Here is a 20,698-nt window from a genome sequence, read left to right as displayed (position 1 = left end):
AACCCAAGCCTTCTGCCCATGGAGGAAATACCTGGATCAAGAGGCGTGAGAGCATTAGAAAAGGACTTGGGAGCTGAGCTCTTTCATCACTTCCACGGCAACCAACTCCCTGCTATGGACTGGAGGAGGTAGTTCCTCTTTCCAGTTCTTTTGAGTGCAAGCCATGAAGTTGAATCTTCCCACACATTAGATTTCTCATCTGCTTTATTTCCGATTCAAAACAGGTATTGATGCCATAGAAATTCAAAACTTCAAATCCTACAAGTTGGAATGCATCTAGGATGTGTTTGCTTTTACGGGAGCTTTATTAGGGCACCTCCCAACCATGATACTGAACCGCAGAAGTTGGTGCGTAACACTTTTCTTTTCTGGCTGCAGCTCCCCACGCCAGCAGAATTTGATCTTGGTTCTGTTTTGTTATAAAGCTACTACTCTTCCTCCTCGCCTTCGATGACCTACCCTGAACTTTTCCTTCTTTTACTCTGTGGCTGCACGTAACACCGTGATTTCACTATGCTTTCTGAATGGTCTTACGTACTGCATTATAGCACTGGTGGGTATTGCAGTATGTAGCTGGTTTCCAAACAAATTAAGTGAAGTATGCAGTGGAATTCCCTCTCTCCCTTTATCTAATAGAAGAAGACCCCCAGGGGAAGTTTGAGATCAGTCCTTAGCAATGAAGATGTGACTCCTTGTCACAGAGCGACTTCAGAAGCAAAATGAAACATGGAAGTTGTTCTTCATCTCTTAAAGAAACAGCCAGAGTTTTCTCAGGAAAAGAGGAATGTGGTCAGGATGTGTCTCCTCCGTAACTTTTCTGGCTCTCCCAGCTGAAGCGTGGTTTCTGCCCATGGAAGCAGAACACAAGGGGCCTCCATATGTTGCTTTGTTGCTGAAAGAAAACAGAATCCAGGTCAGGTCAAGAAAGAGTTTCATTATGAGAGCCAGTGTGGTGTAGTGGTTAAGAGCGGTAGATTCGGAATCTGGTGAACCGGGTTCGCTTCCCCGCTCCTCCACATGCAGCTGCTGGGTGACCTTGGGCCAGTCACACTTCTCTGAAGTCTCTCAGCCCCACTCACCTCACAGAGTGTTTGTTGTGGGGGAGGAAGGGAAAGGAGAATGTTAGCCGCTTTGAGACTCCTTCGGGTAGTGATAAAGCGGGATATCAAATCCAAACTCTTCTCTTCTTCTATGTGAATGTTTGATGTCATAATTAGTTTGAGACTAGGGGATGAGAAGGGAAATAAGATCCCTCCCACAGATGTCAAATGGATGGGCCTTTTGCCTCTTGACAACAACTATCACCTTTAGCACACAAAGGGTGCTACTACACTTTCCAGTGGCGCTCACTGGACCTCAACATTGCCAGCTGTTTCTTTTCTGTTATGTCTCCACTATAGATAAAATGTAAAGGGAAGGTAAAGGACCCCTGGACGGTTAAGTCCAGTCAAAGGCGACTATTGGGTTGCAGCGCTCATCTCGCTTTCAGGCCAAGGGAACCAACATTTGTCCACAGGCAGCTTTCCGGGTCATGTGGCCAGCATGACTATACCGCTTCTGGCGCAACAGGACACCGTGACAGAAACCAGAGCGCATGGAAATGCCTTTTACCTTCCTGTCGCAGCAGTACCTATTTACCTGGAGTGATTAAGAGCCCTGTTACGGCCCATCAAACGCGCAAGAAACATGTGCTAACTACGGTATTTAAAAATTAAAAATACACCATAGATTTTCCCAGCCCACATATGAAATATGCACACGTTTCATTGTCCTTTAAATGCAATATGAAATTATCTCACAAGAAGACTTTAGTTGCCATTTTAAGCTTAACAGCCGTGTGCCACAGATGCACAAAATATACTTACATTGTGATAGGCCCCACTACTGGATTCCGCAACACAGGACAATGCCCAGCTTCTTTGATGGGAAAGGAAGTTAGGAGTTGGGGTGAAACCCTGGAAGAAATCCCAAAAAAACTGGAATGAAATAAGGGTATGCTGCTTCTCTAGTCTTAATCAGTTTGGGAGGAATTTGGCAATGGGAACAGCTGGAGATGCTGTGAGATAATTATGTCAGACCTCACATTATTAACTCTTTAATAACACTGCTTTTTTAAAAAAGTAGAGGTGGGAAAAGGATGCAGAAAAGTACAACCAAAATTATTAATTAATGTTGGCGGATGGAGCAACTTACCTTTGAGGAAAGGTTGCAATGTTTGAGGTGTTTTTAGTTTAGATAAAAGGCAAGTAAGAGCCTCAAAAGCATGGTTACGTCACACTTTGCCTGCAGAGCTGGCAGCCCCTCACCCCTTTTCAACCACCCTCCCTTGTGGGGTGTTCCTTCAGCCTCTTCTCCCCTCTCCTTGGGAGTCCTCCAGGCAGCTGGTCTCTGAGCTGCCCCCACCCCAAAGAGAGGTGCCTCCCAGAGACACCATTCACCTAGGGAGCTTGTAGCCAGGGCTGCTGCAACAAACAGCCGTGTAAGTCTTTGGGAGGCAGTGGCGCGAGAGGGCATCAGAGGAGGGAGGGAAGGAAAGGGGGGCAGAGACCAGTGTTGCCTTGCGGCACCCCTGACCATCATTCAAGGCACCCCAGGGTGTCACAGCACACTGGTTGAAAACCACTGCAGTAGACCTTGTCTTACACACTTACCTTGCCAAGTAAAAAGTTACTATACGAGACATGTTTTGACCCTGTTATTGGGCCACATTGCCAGAGTGAAACTCTCCTATGATTTCTCAATAATCCCCTTTCCCTCCAATTAGCTCTTTCTTTGTACAGCTTTCCCACTTGCCCATACCAGGGTGTTTGTAAAGAACAAAAATTGCATGCATCAGATTGCAACCAGTGAAGTTCCTTTGAGAGTAGACCCAATGAAACAAATAAACCTATGTTGGTCGTGTACAGTATATTAATAGGCTTCAATGGATCTACTTTGAGTAGTTCTAGCATTAGCTACCATCCGCACAGCCTTAATCCCCTGTTGTCGCGATGACCTCTACCCCCTCAGCAAATGCAAAGATACAAACCTTCCACAGCTTCATGGACAGCACGTTCAGTATCAGGACAGACATCATGAAAAATAGCATGAAGCACAAGGACTCCACAAGGTTTCCCTTCATCTTGGTTTGCCTGTGTTTGTCTCTTCCTCCCTCCCTCTCTTTATAAAGGTTGCCAGACAAGGGGGAAATCCTCATTGCCAGGCCACAGTGATTTCAATGCGTGTCATCACTCTGTGTTTCGGGAACCCCCTGGGTCCTGTCACCTAAGAACTTCCTTTCTATTTCTGCAGCAGAAGCACTTTCTTTTTGATGTGTCTTTTGAATCGGGTGACATTGAGACCACATCCTGAAGGAATGGAAAATTCTCATATAAGGGAACTGGTTTCCTTTCCATTAACTGTGCTAGTGTGACACACACACCCCCAGATGTGGTAGGAAGATAGCAGGCCTATCAGAGTTTCTGGGATTCACTGAACCCCTGCAGGCTCTGACGGATACATTAATTAGGAAATAAAACTTATTAGCCATAAATCTCTTCCTCTTTTTAAAAAATATTGCCTGCAAAATGCCTCCACGCCACACATGCAAACACAGCTGCTCCCCCCAAAACAAGCTAGGCTTCTTGGAAGTGTATTGACCATTGCATTATGTATAGACATTTACACAAGCTTAGAGAGCAAGATGGATGGTTAACCCTGAGAATAGCGGAATAGTGTTTCAGTGGAGATCCCCCAATGCTCTAACAGCAGCACTAGCATCTAGTTTCAGTTCCATAGAAACTGTTGCCTGCATGGATGCCACGTTTGTGTGATTTCCCAACAGAGATGAGTGCAGAGCAAGGAGCTATTGGCAGTCGTCATGGGCTTGTACACAAAGGCTTTCCCTCTTTTATGCTGCTGAATGTTCCTTCAGGCATCCTTCGCTTATTAACCCTGGTTTCCCCTGAAGTCTCATGCACATGCACAACTCTGCCTAACCTGTCCAAACATTCTCTTCTAGTCATGGCCTTTTCCTGTCCTTTTCTCCCATCCAGTGAGAGAGGAAAGGGATGCGGGGGGTGTGTGTCATCACTGAGGGGAGGGGGGGTGACAAAATGACAAAAAGATGAGTTTTTAAAAATAATTTTTAAAAATTGGGCTCACGAAACTTTTTAGTTCAGTCAACAAATGTAACAAAATGCGGCTGGCACTAGGCACCACACGGCGGGGCCGGGCACTTACCACGGGGCCTGCAGTGTGCCCAAGCCACGCGTCTCTCTCGGGAGTGACATGGTGGCTTACAGGCCTACAGGCTCCGCGCTGCCTGAAGCAGCAGCGTGGGACTTGCGTCTGCCCACCACCTCTCCCTCAACCACCCTACAGCTGAGGGGGAGGCAGCGGAGAGGCTCCATGCAGCACACCCCACCCCCAGTTGCAGGATGCACACGCCACACCAAGCACCCAAGCATCTAGCTATGCCGCTGCACCCATCTCAAATTATCCAACCTCACTTTTCCTTTCCCTCTTCTGCTCTGTTTCCTTTTTACCTTGGATCAGGCGCCACAGCCCCCACTCCACCTTTCTCCCAGGAAAAGCATGATGCCTTCAGCACCCAAAGTGAAACAAAGGTATTAGAGAAAACATGCACATCTCTGTCTCTCTCTGTAAGGTACACAAACCTGAATGCTCTTCCTCAATTGTAATTGGGACTTTAAAGTACAGTACAGTGGTGCCCCGCAAGATGAATGCCTCACAAGACGAAAAACCCGCTAGATGAAAGGGTTTTCCGTTTTGGAGGTGCTTCGCAAGACGAATTTCCCTATGGGCTTGCTTCGCAAGACGAAAATGTCTTGCGAGTTTTTCCGACTCCCCCCCCCCCTTTTCTAAGCTGCTAAGCCGCTTATCCGCTAAAAGCCACTAAGATGTTAATAGCGCTAATCCGCTAATGGGCTTGCTTCGCAAGACGAAAAAACCGCTAGACGAAAAGACTCGCGGAACGGATTCTTTTCGTCTTGTGAGGCACCACTGTATTAAAATAAGATTTGAGTAAGACCAGAAGCCAGGCAGTTTGTGTATTTGTGTGTGACGCTAACTAGCCTCTCATTTGCTTGATCTTTTGTTGCCATGGTTGGGAGTCTTCTGAAATACTAAGAGGCATCCGATATCGTTGGGTTGTACTCTTAAGGAGTGTATTAGCTACCAAGTGACCCCACTACCTCCAGAAAGCATAGGTGTGCCATCTGCTGTCTAGCTGCTGGAACTGTAGTCATTTCAAAGGCTTACGCATTATACCACAGACGTTGACCCACCAATTTAAGGTACTTCATGTGCTTTATATAACACAGAGGTGTCCCAAACTTTTTTCAAAGAGGGCCAGACTTGATGAAGTGAAGGGCCGTGGGGGCCAACCAAAGTTGTTGACGTTTTTTTTAGTCCCCCGAAACAGACTTTGGACATGCCTGATATAACATAACCTACATATTGATTCAACTAAAATTAAAAAGTGCCCGGAGTAAATAACTCCATGCCCTAGGGCATTTCAAAGGTCTTGTTATTAGGTTTTTATTCTGTTTTATTCTGTTTTTCCTAGGTGTGTCCTGTTTCACAGGTTAATGAGGGGAAAGGGGGGGGGGGGAGGGTGAAGTGCCAAGGCAATGGAGAAAATTGTCCATGGCTGTGTATACAACATACATTGAAAGCATGTTGACATCCCGCAAAGAACCCTGGGGACTAGTTTCTTAAGGGTGCTGAATGTCTGTAAGCAGTACATTTCCTGGGATTCTTTGGGGAAAGCCACGTGCTTTGCTTGTTTCCATGATACCCACCGCCTGTCGCTATCAGACACTTCAGCAACCAGTTCAGGGGCTCTCCATTTCCAAAAAGCCAAACCAGAAGTTTCATAAAAGCGTTGAGGGTCTATATTTGTACTGAAAACCCTGCTCCAGATTTATATGAGATAACACACACACCTGCATATGCATCGATCTATAGAATTCCACTCATCTTCCAAGCAGTTTTGCGCAGCCTATGTAGTCCCTACCGCCCCCCACTTCCTCTTCCTCTCCCGCAAATTTAGATTCTCCCAACCCCCCTTTGAGGCGGGTCAGGCTAAGAAATAGTAATAACGGTTGTCCCCAGGTCTAGCGCTGACACGCCAACCAACTCATCTCGGGGTTACCGCTCGATGAGTGCTGAAAACTATAAAGCGCACTCTGCACATGCTTAGTGAGCTGCACTTCCGTTAACCGCCATTCTGCGAGTTCTCATGCTAGATCCTTGCAGAGAAGGGGCCGGGGTTTTTTTATTATAAAAAACCGCATTATTTATTTATTTATTACTGTGCAAAGCAACGTGGGCCAGAGAAGCTCCAGCGGAGCCCAGCCTCTCTCGCCCCCCGCCCTCCTCGTCGCTAGGGGCGGATTCTCGTCGCCTCCGCAAGTCAGGTGGCGGAAGAGCAGCGCGGAGCGGCATGGGCGCCCTTGGCAAGCTCAGGGCTGCGCTCCCGGCTGGCCTAAGGGCAGTCCGGCCGCCAGAGAGGCTCTTCGGAGGCGCCTCCGCCGCGCAGCTCCGCCCTCGGCCTCCCGCTCCGGAAGCGGCGGCGACCGCCGCGCTCTACGTCCACGTGAGTCCGGCGAGAAGCGGAACGCGACCCACCGCGCGCGAGAGGGAGGAAAAAAAACATTTTATGCGCTTGCGCACGCCGGCTTCCCCGCGAGCGTTGTAAAACGGAATTTTGCGCATGCGTACCGCGAAGTAAAGCTCCTCCTCCTTTTCCTGAGGCGCTGAGTAACTCCCGCCAAATCGACTGCTGGGGATACCTTCCACACACCCCTTTTAGTAAAGTGCGCATGTGCCGTTCCTTAGGCGTTCTCTGAGTCCGGAAGGAGGGTTTGCCCTGTTTCCTTTGCAGGCCTCTTTCCCTCACCTCCCGTGCGCTTGCGTGGGGTCTGAACTGGTGAAAGTACAGTACGCTTCCTCGACGGAGCGGTTCTCACTCTGCGCATGCGCATGATGGTGATAATGTGTCTTACATTCTCCCCCCCCCAACAAAAGCCCCCTCCCCCTTACTGAGGACTTGCATGTGTTTTCCAATCACAACACAGATGGTTATGACTCAACGAGAGTTGCACCATAACTGAGGAGGAAAATACTACGGACAGATCAGATACATAGAGATTTATCTACCTCATCTAGTTTCTAAGAAGTGTATAATGGATTCTGCTCAGCCAAAAGCCCAATAGACTTCCTCTGAAACAGAAATACGTAGCAACATGGCATTTTACCCCAGACTAAGCACACCTCTCTCATAGTTGACAGTCTTTCCTTGCCTTCACTCTTCCATGTCTGCCTTTGTCCTTTTTCTGTCTACTTAAGAGACAAACTACACATCATTAACACGACAGGTTGTTGCTTCCTGAGCAGTATGGTTTGATTTTCAACTGAGGGGGGGGGGTTATATGAATGCTCCTACATGTTAAAAACAACAAAAACCTACCCAATGCATCAGGAAGAATATATGTAGCACATCCCCATGAGTAATTGGGTTATTTTTGGAGGCCCTCTTCAGGAAAGAGTCCTGGAAAACCACCTGTGCTGACTTTCTGTGAATTGGTATTAAAATACCATTCTTCTCTTGCTCTTCCCCACGTAATTCCATATTTGTGTTTGGAACCACAACTGATTTTATTTCAGAACAAGTTCATGCTGGGGCGTTGCCATAGCAAGTGTAGAAGGCTAGGTTGCCTTGTGCTACACTTCCTCCAGCAATCATCCTCTTCCCAAGCATAATTCATAATGCAATACTAACCATATCTCCACAGAAGGAAGTCCTATTGAATGCAATGCTGCTTACCCTCAGGTTAAATTTCCCACATAACTCCTTTGTAGAGTCCTCTCTTAAACATTTCACCTGCCCAAAAATATACGGACTGAAAGACATGATGGTCACGATGACTGGAAAGCCTTTGAAGTTTAGCCAAAGCTAGAGATAGAGCATCTTTATGAAATAAAACGGGTTTGTGGTTGTTTTTTTACTTGGGCTGGCATTTATTGGCTGAGATTAAACTGTTGAGTAGGACTAAGTCTATAGTGCAATAAGTATATTTGTATTCTGAATCTACCATGTTTATAAAACATGCTGGTGGTCACTGTGTGCCTTTGGGGTAGAATGAGTGCAGAGTTAAATATTTTGCATTCCAAGCCATTTTATTGATTGCCCCTCTTGGTAGATAGAAGTGTTACAGGCTTTGGTCTGGCAAGATGTTGACGATAGCAGGACACAGCAGGGTGAAGGTACCAGAAAGTGTGTTAGGTCTTAACAAATAAGAATTCTATTGTTTTCTTTGTCTCTTAGTGGCCCTACTGTGAGAAACGCTGCAGCTACTGCAACTTCAACAAGTACATTCCCCGAAATCTTGATGAGCAGAAAATGAGGAACTGTCTTGTTCAGGAGGCCCAGACCCTGATCCAACTCAGCCAAGTCAAGAGGTTAGTATAGTGGAAGATGAGGGGGAGGTTTTGAACAGTCAGGATTTACAGTCAGGGAACTTTGGAAGGAAAGGGAAAGAGATGAGTTTTACAACAAAGCCAGCAGCTGCTCTTGCGTTGGGGATTTTAGTGATTTGGAATAAGCCCAATATATTCAGTACAGATGCTCTTTACCATTAGAGGACAGTGGCTTTTGTGAAATCCTACAGAGGTTTGAAGTCTTTCTGATCAGTGGGAACATTATGTTGTATATTTGTTAAGTGGCTTGTAAACTGCTATAGGAAGATTTGTTTATTTTATTGAAAAGCAGTAGACAAAAAAAAGGCAATGAGATGTATGGCTGAGACGTATATTGCTCAACACTGTGGGTTCCTCAGATATGTCCCTTTCACCCTCTCCTTGGTTTTGCAGAATCACATCAGTGTTCTTTGGTGGAGGGACGCCAAGCCTGGCCAACCCGCTCACCATTGCTGCTGTCCTGGACACTGTCTCCCAGTGTGCCCATTTAGCAGAAGGCACTGAGGTTACACTGGAAGCCAATCCCACTTCAGCAGATGCCTCATGCCTGGCTGAGTTCCAGAAAGCTGGTGTCAATCGCCTCTCCATTGGTGTCCAGGTGAGGTGACGGGTCCATTGCTTTCAGGGCTGTATTAATCTGTGCTGATCCAGTTACAATATTCCTTTTGGGAGAAGTTTCTAAAAAGCATTTATGGAAATGTTTGGCAGCTTGCATTTGTCAAAAATGGTTGAGCTTGCCACTCTATTTATCAGCATCTCTCTTCCTCCCCTTTCCTGCCCATAGTATGCCAGAAACAGCAAACAGTTACTTATGGAATAAATATCTCAGAATAGTCCAGGATAACCACCAATCTGACCTGTGAGAAATTCCTTTCCTGTTACTATTTTTCTGCATCCACAATTTTAAAAGTAAGAGTTAAATTTGGCAAGGGAGAAAGCAAACAACAAGCTGGGGATCAGTGTGAGATTTCAGTCAGGGAAGGAGTTAAAACACAACCCCCCCCCCCAATGTATTTCAAAGGGGAGAGGGAGGAAATGGGAAATCTCTTGCACAAACTGTTTTTTTGGCCACCAGACTCTTCACATTTTGCTCCCATTGGTTCTTGCTTGCACCTGACATTCAAAAATCTTCATGCTCTAATAGTGTTTTCACTTTTGCCTTACTCATATCTCTTTCCCAACACTTGCACTTCTTCTTCTCCTGATAAATGAGGCAAATATACTCATGTTTTCCCGTCCTCATCAACAGTCACTTAATAATACTGAACTGAAACTCCTTGGAAGGAACCACACATCTTGTGACGCTCTACGAACTTTAGAAGAAGCCAAGAAACTCTTTGCAGGCCGTACTTCCATTGACCTCATATTTGGACTCCCGGGTCAGACCAATGCATCGTGGATCCAGGGTCTGGAGGAAATGCTCACTGTGTGTGATGACCACATCTCTCTCTACCAGCTTACACTGGAGAGGGGAACTTCGCTTTTCAAGCAAGTCCACCAGGGCTCCCTGCCCATGCCTGATCCGGATGTAGTATCAGAGATGTACGAGTGCTCCCGGCATGTTTTGCAAAATTCAGGTTTCCATCAGTACGAGGTCTCCAATTTCGCTAGGAATGTAAGTCTGTTACTTTGCCTAGAACCTCTGCTATATAGCTTAAATCAGGAGTGGGGACCTTACTCAGCCCAAGGGCAGCATCCAAACATTGTGAATCTTTCCCACACACCAATTCATACACACCAATGTCACCCACTTCCGTCCATTCTCATGTATAATACAGACCATACCAATACCCATTCATGTTTGTTTTCTCCCCGCCCCAACACACACACTCTGACCACACCTCCAAATAATTAGGCTTGAAAAAGCATTGGAGTTGCAGTCTCCACAAAGATCTCACTCTCACACACACATATACAACAGCTAAGCTTGAAAACAGCTTCCCATTGGAGTCATTGGGAGACTTTTTTCAACACAATTGCCACAGGTGGAGGGTAACTGGGGTTGGTGGTCATAGCTGCTAAGGGAAAGGTTAACCTTCTCCCTCTGTGCTGGCGCACACACACACAGAGAGAGAGAGAGAGAGAGAGAGAGAGAGTTTTCAAGCCTGACAAGCAAGAAGAACTTTTTTCAGTGTGGGGGTTGCTGGATATGGTTAACCCTTCCCTCTTCAGTTGCAACCACTCCAAAAAAACCACAAAACAATCCCCCCAAACCGAGGGGATATGCAGAGAAGCACCCATGGGTCTCATCCAGTCTTCAGATGGATTGGTGGCGGGGTTCCTCTGGCCTAAGCAGAAGGGAATAGACAAAATAATTTCAGATAATGAAATAAGCTTGCTTGCTTGCTTGTGTATGTGTAGGAAAGAAAGAGAAGAATATCATTCAGCTACAGAAGTGAAGCAAACATGCTCTGAGGATGCCTTCTTAGCAAAGAACAGACAGAGCATGTTATGGAAGGCAGTAGGCACAGGCTGAGACCGATAGTCAGAAGGCTTAGTTCCCATCCCAAGAGAGAGCTTTAAATCTGAGCTTTCCGCTTTCTCACAAAACTTGAATGCTGGATCCACTGAGTTGCTGAGCGTCCTCAGGAGTCAGTCGCTAAAGGGTGCCCAGCATGGTGTAACACTGGACTACCTATTCCTTAGTGGTTATGCTGTTCTGTTTCTTTTTCCCCTGCAGGGGGCACTTAGTGCCCACAACCTGTCCTATTGGCAAGGGAGCCAATATATCGGGATTGGACCAGGTGAGCATTGCTTGGGGAGAAGAGAGGGGCCAGCCGCTTCCCAATCTGGGCTCTCCAAAGTGCTTTTCAGATGGCACCATTTTAGCTGTGCTTCATGTTAGACACGAGTTGTTGGGGAATGATGGCCCCAGCCATCTGATGGCTGGGCAGTTATGCACATTTGCTTCCCATACCCTCTAGAGACAAAGAATTAAGTCACAGCCCTGGCTGCCTCTTTCCTAGGAGCCCATGGGAGATTTGTGCCATGGGGAGATGGCAAGGTCCATCGGGAGGCCAGGATACAGACTTTGGAGCCAGATGTATGGATGAAGGAGGTGTTGGCCGTTGGGCACGGGACCCGGAAGCGGACTGAACTCAGCAAACTGGATATGTAAGCAGAAAGGGAGGCGAGGAGGCAGTTTTATCCCCATGTACTTGAGTAGAATTCCTTCAAACCATGGTAATGCAGCGGGAACACCTTGGATTCAAGTTTTGACTTGACCACGAACTCAGTAGTTGCCCATAGGCATGCCATGACTGCTTAGGCCCCCATCTGCAATAGGGGAATACTAAGACCTACATTACATTGCTGTTAGGATTTCTGAGAAAATCCATGTGAAATGCTTTGAACACTAACTAAGAAGGGGGAGGGGAGGATTTTCAGCTCAAGGGCCTCATTCCCTCAAGTCAATCTTTTAGGGTGGCAGTGGTGGGTGGGCCAGAGGCAAGGAATGGATGGAGCCACAGTGACTCTTATCTTTGATATGATGGCTACATTTCAGCTGTGGAGAATCCAGAGGCTTCTATGCATACTCATCTCTCCACCCCTCAACTGGGTCAGGGTTTCCCAAACTTGGGGCTCCAGCTGCTTTTGGACTACAGTTCACATCATCCCCGGCCACTGGTCCTGGTAGCTGGGGATGATGAGAATAGTAGTCCAACAACAGCTGGAGACCTAAGTTTGGGAAACTGATCTAAGCAAATACGTTTTAAAATATATATAATGCTTGAAATAGCAGGTGAAGTTGGTTCAGAGCATGTGTCCTCTCTCTAGGCCAGGCATAGCCAAACTTGGCCCTCTAGATGTTTTGGGACTACAACTCCCATCATCCCTAGCTAACAGGACCAATGGTCAGGGATGATGGGAACTGTAGTCCCAAAACAGCTGGAGGGCCAAGTTTGGCCATGCCTGGTCTAAGCTAATCTGCTACAGTTGCTAGGAATGGTGTGTGCAGAAAAAGCTGTACAGGTTTCTGGTGACTATTCCTAGGTTGCTAGAGAGTTCTATGTCCTTGTGTTATGTTACCCTGTGACTGTCTCCTTTGCAGACTGGAAGAGGTTCTGATGTTGGGGCTTCGTATGGATATAGGAATTACACACAAGGTGAGGTGGGATTGTGCCAGCAACTGCACTTGCGGCTAACTGGGTGGGACTGAAATTTTCAGTGCCCTAACTCCAGAGCTTTTGGCAGAAATGGCCTATTACTTCCTCTTTTTCTGAACTTTCTCTGTCTTTTCCACAAGGTACTCAGCAGGTAGAATCAAAAGAATTAAAGAGAAATGAGTGGCCAAGAAGCAAAATACGTGACCAGCACCAGTGGTTTGAATCTGCTTTTAAAAGATTGGATTTTTACCCCTTTTGGAGAAAGCTTTGAAAAACCTGCTGGTTGTGGCTGCTAAATGAATGAAAGCTGGAAATAACCTTTGTGGGATTTCCACTGGCCATGAGGTTCTCAGTTTTAGGAACTGCAGATTTTCCCCGCCCTCGGTTTATTTTCCTTAAAACACACATTGTTGCTTTCAGTGGTCCAACAAGGAGAGAATTAGCTGTTGCCTAAAGCAACCCCCAGGGACGTGGGTGGCGCTGTGGTCTAAACCACTGAGCCTAGGGCTTGCCGATCGGAAGGTTGGTGGTTTGAATCCCCACAATGGGGTTAGCTCCCGATGCTTGGTCCCAGTTCCTGCCAACCTAGCAGTTCGAAAGCACGCCAAAGTGCAAGTAGATAAATAGGTACCACTCCGGCGGGAAGGTAAACGGCTTTTCTGTGCACTGCTCTGGTTTCGCCAGAAGTGGCTTAGTCATGCTTGCCACATGACCTGGAAAAACTGTATGCGGACAAATGGCGGCTCCCTCGGCCAGTAAAGCGAGATGAGCACCGCAACCCCAGAGTTGTTAGCGACTGGACTTAACTGTCAGGGGTCCTTTGCCTTTACTTTAAAGCAACCCCCTTCACCTTTCTCTCTCTCCAACTTTTATTCAGAGTTATATTTGTTTCCTTGCATCTATCAGCAGCATCCAGTTATGCACACCGGGAGCAGGAAAGAAAAGGAAAATAACATGGTTATATCTGACCAAAAGCATTACTAGGGTGGGGGAAAACAACTCAACACAGAGCTTCTCAATTTGGCAGCAGTGCTGTGTCAGGCATCTTGTTGAGTAGTACCGTAAGCTACACCAGGAACTGGGACCATGGGGCTCTCCAGATGTTCTTGGGACTCCAACTCCCATCAATCCCAGCCAACATGGCTGGTGGTCCGAGATGATGGGAGCCAAGTTCAACATCGGGAGGGTCATGTTTCCCATTCCTGCCCTAAATCTTCACCCTTCCAACAAAGACAAAAACGGTGAAGTCAAGCTTTGAAAATCAAACCGATTCAAGCTTGCCAAATTGCTTAGCACATTTTGGTTACGGTAGAAATCTAGAAACCGCTAGACTTGTATAAAACCATTGTTGTGTACTGGTATTTTATGTACCTTTATACTATATCATTTCATATTTGAAACTACACTATTTCTGTACTTAAACGTTGTGTTTATTTTAAAACTATCGCACTTATACGTTGTGTTTAAATTTACTATTAGTTTAACACTGGTATTCTTAGCAGAATATACACGTTTTTCTCCTCTACTCTCGAGTAGGCATTACTCCCAACGATGGCTTGTTGCCAACAATATAAAAGGGGTGTTGGGATTCAAATATGGGTTTGCCACCAAACTAGCATCTAGATTCTGTTTTAGCAACTGGCATGGCCGCTTAGTTACTGACCTTCATTACAAAGATCAACCTAGGATTTCAGAAAGATATGCTAGCTTGAATGCTGGTTGCCAAGGACAGAAGGGGAAAAAAGGAAAAAATATATTTTATTTTTTTTTACATATGTACATTGCTTCTTGTCTTTTGGTGTTAGGAGTCTCCAAAGGTAGCCAGAAAATAAATACCATAAAAAACCAATTTACAACAACTCATAAAACTCATAAATTATATACTTCAAGCAATATGTAGAGCTGGGTTGCACATAATACAAACTATGGCTTAGTGCAAATGGAGAAATCAGAGTCATTTTGCTGCTGCTGCTTCCGTCTTGCTGCTGCCGTCGCACTGCTGTGAGCCAAGCCATGCCTTGGCTTAGGGTGTCATCTGAACCCAGGCTTGAGGTTTGTGTCGCTCCAGTCAAGCCATGAGCTGTAACTATGGGGTGTTCTGGGTTTATAGCTTGTAATTTGTCTGGAGCAGGCAAACCCAAAGCCTAGGTTAAGACAACATGCTTAGCCAAGGGAAGGCTTAGCTCACAGCAGCGCAGCAGGGGGAGGAGCGCTCTCCAGGAACAATCACACTAAGCCATGGTTTGTTTGGTGTAGTGTTATATGCAAACTTGATAGCAGAATGGGAGGCTGGGGGGGGGGGGGAGTTACTGCACTTCCTGAAAATTTCTAGGGAGCTAGAGCATCCTTGAGGATGTGCCGCAAGAGAATAGGTCTAACTTCTTGGGAACACCAGTTTAAACTCTGGTGGCGGAGGGGAGCAACCAGAGCAGGGCCCCATCATATGGTCTTAAAAGTATATGAGAGGCTGAGGAATTCATTGCGAGGACTTTATAATTGACATTTGGAAGTCGCATTCCCCCCCACCTCCCACTCATTAGTGTTCTGATAGGACATCAACTGCAAAGCAACACCCATCCTAGCAGCATTTCTTCTCTACAGCACTGGCAGCAATTTGCCCCTGACCTCAGCCTGTGGGATGCATTTGGAGAATCGGAGGAAGTGAAAGAGCTGGAGGAGGGCGGTCTGCTGCTTCTAGACGACAAGTAAGGGGCCCCTACGGGTTCATCATGTTTCTCTGTGAAGAAAGATGCTGTTGTCTGCTGTGGAAGATTAATCCATGTCCTTGTCGGTGGGGATTGGTTTTTTTTTGCAGGGGACTTAGGTGTTCTTGGAGAGGCCTGGCTGTGTTGGATTCTCTGCTGCTGACACTTCTCAACCAGTTCCAGAAAGCCTGGGTGGAAAGAGAAAAAACGTTCAATCAAACCTGAAGTCCCTACTTAGGTTCCTTAAGAAGTAAAGGATCGCAGGTAGGGCAGGACACTAGGGATTAGGAATGTTCCAACCTTGTGCACTGACTCACACTACCATCTGGGGATAGTAATTTAGCCATCTTGATCTCATTTTCTCCACCTACTAAAGCTGGGATAATGACCATGAGCCTTGCAGATGAAATACACGTTATGGAACCACAGCATTCTCATGATGTTAGTAGCAAGGAGGGTAAAACAAGGCAACAAAATGGAATGCAGGGCATTGATCCGTACAGGGTAGGGCCCACATCCTCAGGTGACATGCCCTGATGGCGTCACTAATCACTGGTCCAACAGGCTGAACGAGTAACTTTCTACATATTATTATTATTATTATTATTATTATTATTATTAATACCCCACCCATCTGGCTGGGTTTCCCCAGCCACTCTGGGCGGCTTCCAACAAAAGACTAAAATACAATAACCTATTAAACATTGAAAGCTTCCCTAAACAGAGCTGCCTTTGGATGTCTTCTAAAAGTTTGGTAGTTATTTTTCTCTTTGACATCTGATGGGAGGGCGTTCCACAGGGTGGGTGCCACTACCGAGAAGGCCCTCTGCCTGGTTCCCTGTAACTTGGCATCTTGCAGCGAGGGAACCGCCAGAAGGCCCTCGGCGCTGGACCTCAGTGTCTGGGCAAAACGATGGAGGTGGAGACGCTCCTTTAGGTATACTGGACCAAGGCCGTTTAGGGCTTTAAAGGTCAGCACCAACACTTTGAATTGTGCTCGGAAACGTACTGGGAGCCAGTGTAGGTCTCAGTGGCCGCTCCCAGGCACCAGTCTAGCTGCCATTGTCTATTAAACCATGGCTAAAAGCACAGTGCAAACTTATACTTCAGTGGTAGGATGACTATATTTCAGGGGTGATTTAAATTCAGAAAGTATGTTGCTGCAGGAGGTTGGCTAGATGAGCTTCAAGTTACTTACTAGATATAATTTTGGTTGTGTGTGAAGATTACAGTCGCACATTTTGAGAACCGTGGTGGAATTCAAATGACTCCAGCTAATTTATTTGACAAATGAAATAAATTAAAGAGTTCAGTTAGGTTTTACACACATTATATACAAACTGCCATGCATGGACTCTGGACAGCAGGAAACGTGCTCCATTTTGCATTTACTGGCTAACACAGTAACACAGAGACCGGTGAAAATAATAATAAAAAAGTAAACAGAAACGTGACATGTCTTTTCTGCTCAGGTTCATCCACTGGGAAGGTGGGGTGTGCAAAGGTGTGTCAGCTAACTTGATGCACACTGTGCTGATTGGCTGGCCTCCTATGATGTCACCAGGAAACTTCCTTGTGCTCATTCCCTGGAGCAATACTGCACTGTTTTTTTGAAGGCAATGAAGGGAAGGGTGAACACATGAACAGGACAGTTTGGAAAAATAAATTAAAAAGGACAGCTGACCTGAAGCATGCTGGAAGTACAAGACTAATTGCTGAGCCAGTATCTGATTTGCTGATGTGCACATAAGTTGTTTTGGGCTCACCCAACAGCTGAAGACCATATCAAGCTCTCTTATACTGTTTAATTTTATTCTTAAAAGCACACAAACAACCTAACTTTTAAAACATCAATAAAATTCAGTTCCAGAGACTAACAGGCTCTTTTTAAATATTATGCCTGGAGCTTTTGCACCTTAACTGTAAAAATAATTTAAGATATGTAAAATAATATGGCAGTAGCATGGAAAGACCTGGAATCAAAGCAACATTATGCAGCTTAAAGTTCATCTCACCAACCTGGTGAAAAGTTCTTACTTAGTGTGTGGGGGTTTTTTTTTTTGCCAAAATTGAATAATATTCCTGAGGTGAAACTACTTTAATGCTGCATTTTAAGGGAACAAGCCTAGCAATCTCCTGTGCTGTTGGTTTTCTTGCCGCAGGACAGGCTTTAAAAATAATTTCTTGTAAGCCACACAGGAAATTTGTTGCAGGGTGAGATTTAGATCCTAAATAAAACAGACTTGTAAGTGGGGTAACTACACCAAACACAGCTTCACTAAACATGCAAAAAGTTTGTGAGTTTTGCAACTTGGTACAATTGCATGGAGGTAAATGGGCTGCTAGGTCATTTCCAAATCAGGGGTTTGTGTGTGTGTATAATCTCTCTCATGAAAAACTGCCTCTTCTTTCCAAATGCAGGGAGAGAGACAAACACACTCACATCTAAGGGCTGATTAAAATCAGTAAAGCAATTAAAGCTTATTACAATCACTCTGGGAGGCAAGAGTAAACTATTAGGGCAGGAATTAAACTTAAAGTGGAATAATTACAGCTTTAATTGCAGCTTCTTTTTACGCTGGATTGCCATCTACACTAGTGTGCACATACGGTAACTTTTTAATAGATTTACTATGACTAATATTTAATATTTGCCATTCTCCTCCTTGCAGTAGCTAAGCTATAGAATCTGCAATGTAAATAGGACAAGCAGACACATTCCCTGCCCGCCAGCTTATAATTTAAAATAGACATGTGAGGAAAAGGAGAGATAAGGACATAAAATATAGGAGATATGGGCTGAGTTGGAGCGGGGTTCAGAAGAGAAGCGGGGGAGTTCTAATAGAAAAAAAGTACATTTCAGAGAGAGGATCTGGAAGATGGCATAGTGTGGATTTTGGTGGGAAGGGAATTCAATTAATAACAATGGGGGGGGGGCAGATATGGCAAAGCACATAGAAGCCAAAATTGAACAGGAGAACAGAACCAGGAGAAGTAATGTGGGAAAGAAAAAAGAGGAGGCAAAAGGGTTGACAAATTAAAAGGGGAAATGGCTGTATAAGAGAAGTTTATATGAACAAGGCAGCCAGTTAAAGATGGGAAAATAGGAACAATGTGGTCAAAACCATGGGAAGAAAGAACAAGCCCAAGAGCCATAGGATATATCTGCATAGCAAATAGTTGAGGGTTGCCTTTAGCTTGTGCTAGACTCCTTCAGTTGGCTAAATGGACAGTATGGTGTTGCCTCTTCAGCAACATGGTTGTATGGCAAAGACATACTGCACGAAATTACAATTGCAGTCTAGGAACACATCTATTACTCACATCCTTCCCAAAGCAAGTTTGGAACCTGTTGAGGCAGCAATAGCTTTGCAACAGGAGAGCACCTTATGACCTCGTGCCTCTGTTATTTGAATCGCAAAGCATATTTAGACCTCACTGGTAAATTAGATTTGACGAAATGATTTTGAAATTTAGGCTGGAATCCTGAACACACTTGCCTGGCAGAGATTCAAACTGAAATCACCGAGATTTGCTTCTGACTAAACATGGTCAAGATTTAACTGAAAGCAAGGAAGGAAAGAAGGGAACATGTTTTCAGATAATCCCCTGAAAACAACTTTCTATTATATGAGCAAGGAAATGTGTGTACAGTTAAACTGGATGAGCCAAAGGAGCATGCCATCATTTGAATGCTTGGACATTCTAGTTATAAAATACAAAATAATTTGTCCCATATGGAATTTGATGCAGGGGACCTGTGTGGTCTGGTTTAAAAGAAGAAGAAAAGAAATGGCCAACATACAATGATTTCCCCTCTAACAAACAGTTTATGACCTTCCCCCCCCCCCCTTTTGCCATTTTAGTTTCTCTTCCCCCCCCCCTTAAAAAAGAGAAAATATTATAGGCATTTTGACATACATGCTTTGGTCCCCTCCCTCCCCAAAACACCATAATTTGCCAAAAACCAATGACAGCAGGCAGCAAAGTGTTCAAGCCTCCCACACCTGTATTTTTAAAGCCACCTGCACAATTAACAATTGTTAATTCTTTAAATGCAGTATCACTTGCTTTGGCCATTATTATTATTATTATTTTGCATATGATAATTGCTAGTAAGGTAGCAGAACTCTTATCCTAAAGCAAATGTTTATTCTCAAATAGGGGGGAGGGGCAGATATTTTTGAGGGGAGGGGTGTCCTCCCAGTCCAGTTCTTCCTTGTAGCATTTCCTACCTAGGATTTTATTTTGCAACTGTCAGGAGCTCACTGGGCGTCTCCTGCAACACTTACGTTTTTACATCACTTGGTAAACATGTAAACTAATGGGACTTTTCCTGTCACCGTCATATCCGAGTTTATGGAGAAACAAGCCTGCCTCAATGGAGTAGGCGGGGAAAACAATGGAATAAGTACCAAAACCCCCGAACTGCGGTGGCGACACCACTTGCTCGCGTATTTGCATCCATGCGGGGACGGCGCACCCTCTGCTACTTCCCATTTTTAGAAGGTGAAAAGGAAGGGGAATTTGCTCAAGAGTTGGAGGCGGCCGATTGGGTGTTTCTGGGGTTCAGAAAGGGCATCCTATTCTACCGCTCCTCTTGCAACTGGAGCCTTGGTGTGTGAACTCGCCACTGGCAGAGGTAAATAAATAATAATAATAATAATAATAATAATAATAATAATAATATTTACAGCCTTCCCATCTGGCTGGGTTTCCCCAGCCACTCTGGGCGGCTTCCAACAGAACACTAAAATACAAAAACCTATTAAACATTAAAAGCTTCCCTGCCTTCAGATGTCTTCTAAAAGTTTGGTAGCTATTTTTCTCTTTGACATCTGGTGGGAGAGGAGGCGGCTGCGCATCAAAAACAGCAGCAGCAGAAAAGAGATGGTGTTAAGCACAAGGTCTGACCTCGCTCCGGGATGACTGTGGGCAGGATTCATGCGCTACAGGGGTTAGACTAGATGAGACCTGGGGGTCCCTTCCAACGCTATGATTCACAAATGAAACAGGAAGGCAAGCAGGGAGCCACTACCTAGCAGGCATTGCCGCGCAACACAGCGGGTGCTTTTTCCTTGGTGCCAACCCGAGCCTATGCAGCAAAGTGCGGCTCACAGCAGCTCAACGCGCTTCCGCAGCTGATCTGCAAAACCTGCTCAGCGAGGCACGCGCGGCGCGACTCTCGCCGCACGCGCGCCCCACCTATTGCCAAGGGGTTTTGCACGGCTGCGCCGGCGCGCGCGGAATACGGCACCGGCGCGCCGAGCCTTGCGCATGCGTCCGGGGACCCGGGCTTTCTCACACCCTTCCATCGGCGTGTGTGGGCGCGGCTCTCCGCTGCCTAATTGGTCCCCGCGAGTCCCGCCTGGGGGAGGAGAGAGGGGAGGAGCTGCCGCCGCC

At 45.8% G+C, this 20,698-nt stretch overlaps 1 protein-coding gene and 1 long non-coding RNA gene across 4 annotated transcripts; one reads left to right on the top strand and one right to left on the bottom strand.

Annotated features, from left to right (window-relative positions):
* Positions 1-186: 186 nt before the first annotated feature.
* Positions 187-4,030, bottom strand: LOC307211161. The gene is made up of 3 exons (XR_013836313.1): positions 3,029-4,030; positions 1,866-1,955; positions 187-892 (listed from the first exon to the last, which is right to left on the bottom strand). It is a non-coding gene; the product is annotated as an uncharacterized lncRNA (long non-coding RNA).
* A 2,311-nt stretch (positions 4,031-6,341) lies between these two features.
* RSAD1 (radical S-adenosyl methionine domain containing 1) lies at positions 6,342-16,745 on the top strand. Of its 3 annotated transcripts, none has more exons than XM_079967454.1 (9): positions 6,342-6,601; positions 8,333-8,466; positions 8,878-9,082; positions 9,734-10,099; positions 11,165-11,228; positions 11,451-11,598; positions 12,536-12,590; positions 15,192-15,295; positions 15,406-16,745. In XM_079967454.1, the coding sequence occupies exons 1-9, from the start codon at positions 6,449-6,451 to the stop codon at positions 15,518-15,520; spliced, it is 1,344 nt and encodes a 447-aa protein (XP_079823580.1). In that variant the 5' UTR covers positions 6,342-6,448; the 3' UTR covers positions 15,521-16,745. The 3 variants fall into 3 exon arrangements, with proteins under 3 accessions (XP_079823580.1, XP_079823581.1, XP_079823582.1); XM_079967455.1 differs by lacking the exon at positions 6,342-6,601 and adding an exon at positions 6,751-6,993; XM_079967456.1 differs by lacking the exon at positions 6,342-6,601 and adding an exon at positions 7,872-7,993.
* The last annotated feature ends 3,953 nt before the right edge of the window (positions 16,746-20,698 follow it).

The sequence above is a fragment of the Podarcis cretensis genome, assembly GCF_951804945.1.
Source record: "Podarcis cretensis genome assembly, chromosome: 2".
In the NCBI taxonomy this organism is placed as follows: Eukaryota; Metazoa; Chordata; class Lepidosauria; order Squamata; family Lacertidae; genus Podarcis; species Podarcis cretensis.
The sequence above is the reverse complement of the archived record's forward strand: the minus strand, read 5'-3'. Positions and strand labels throughout refer to the sequence as shown.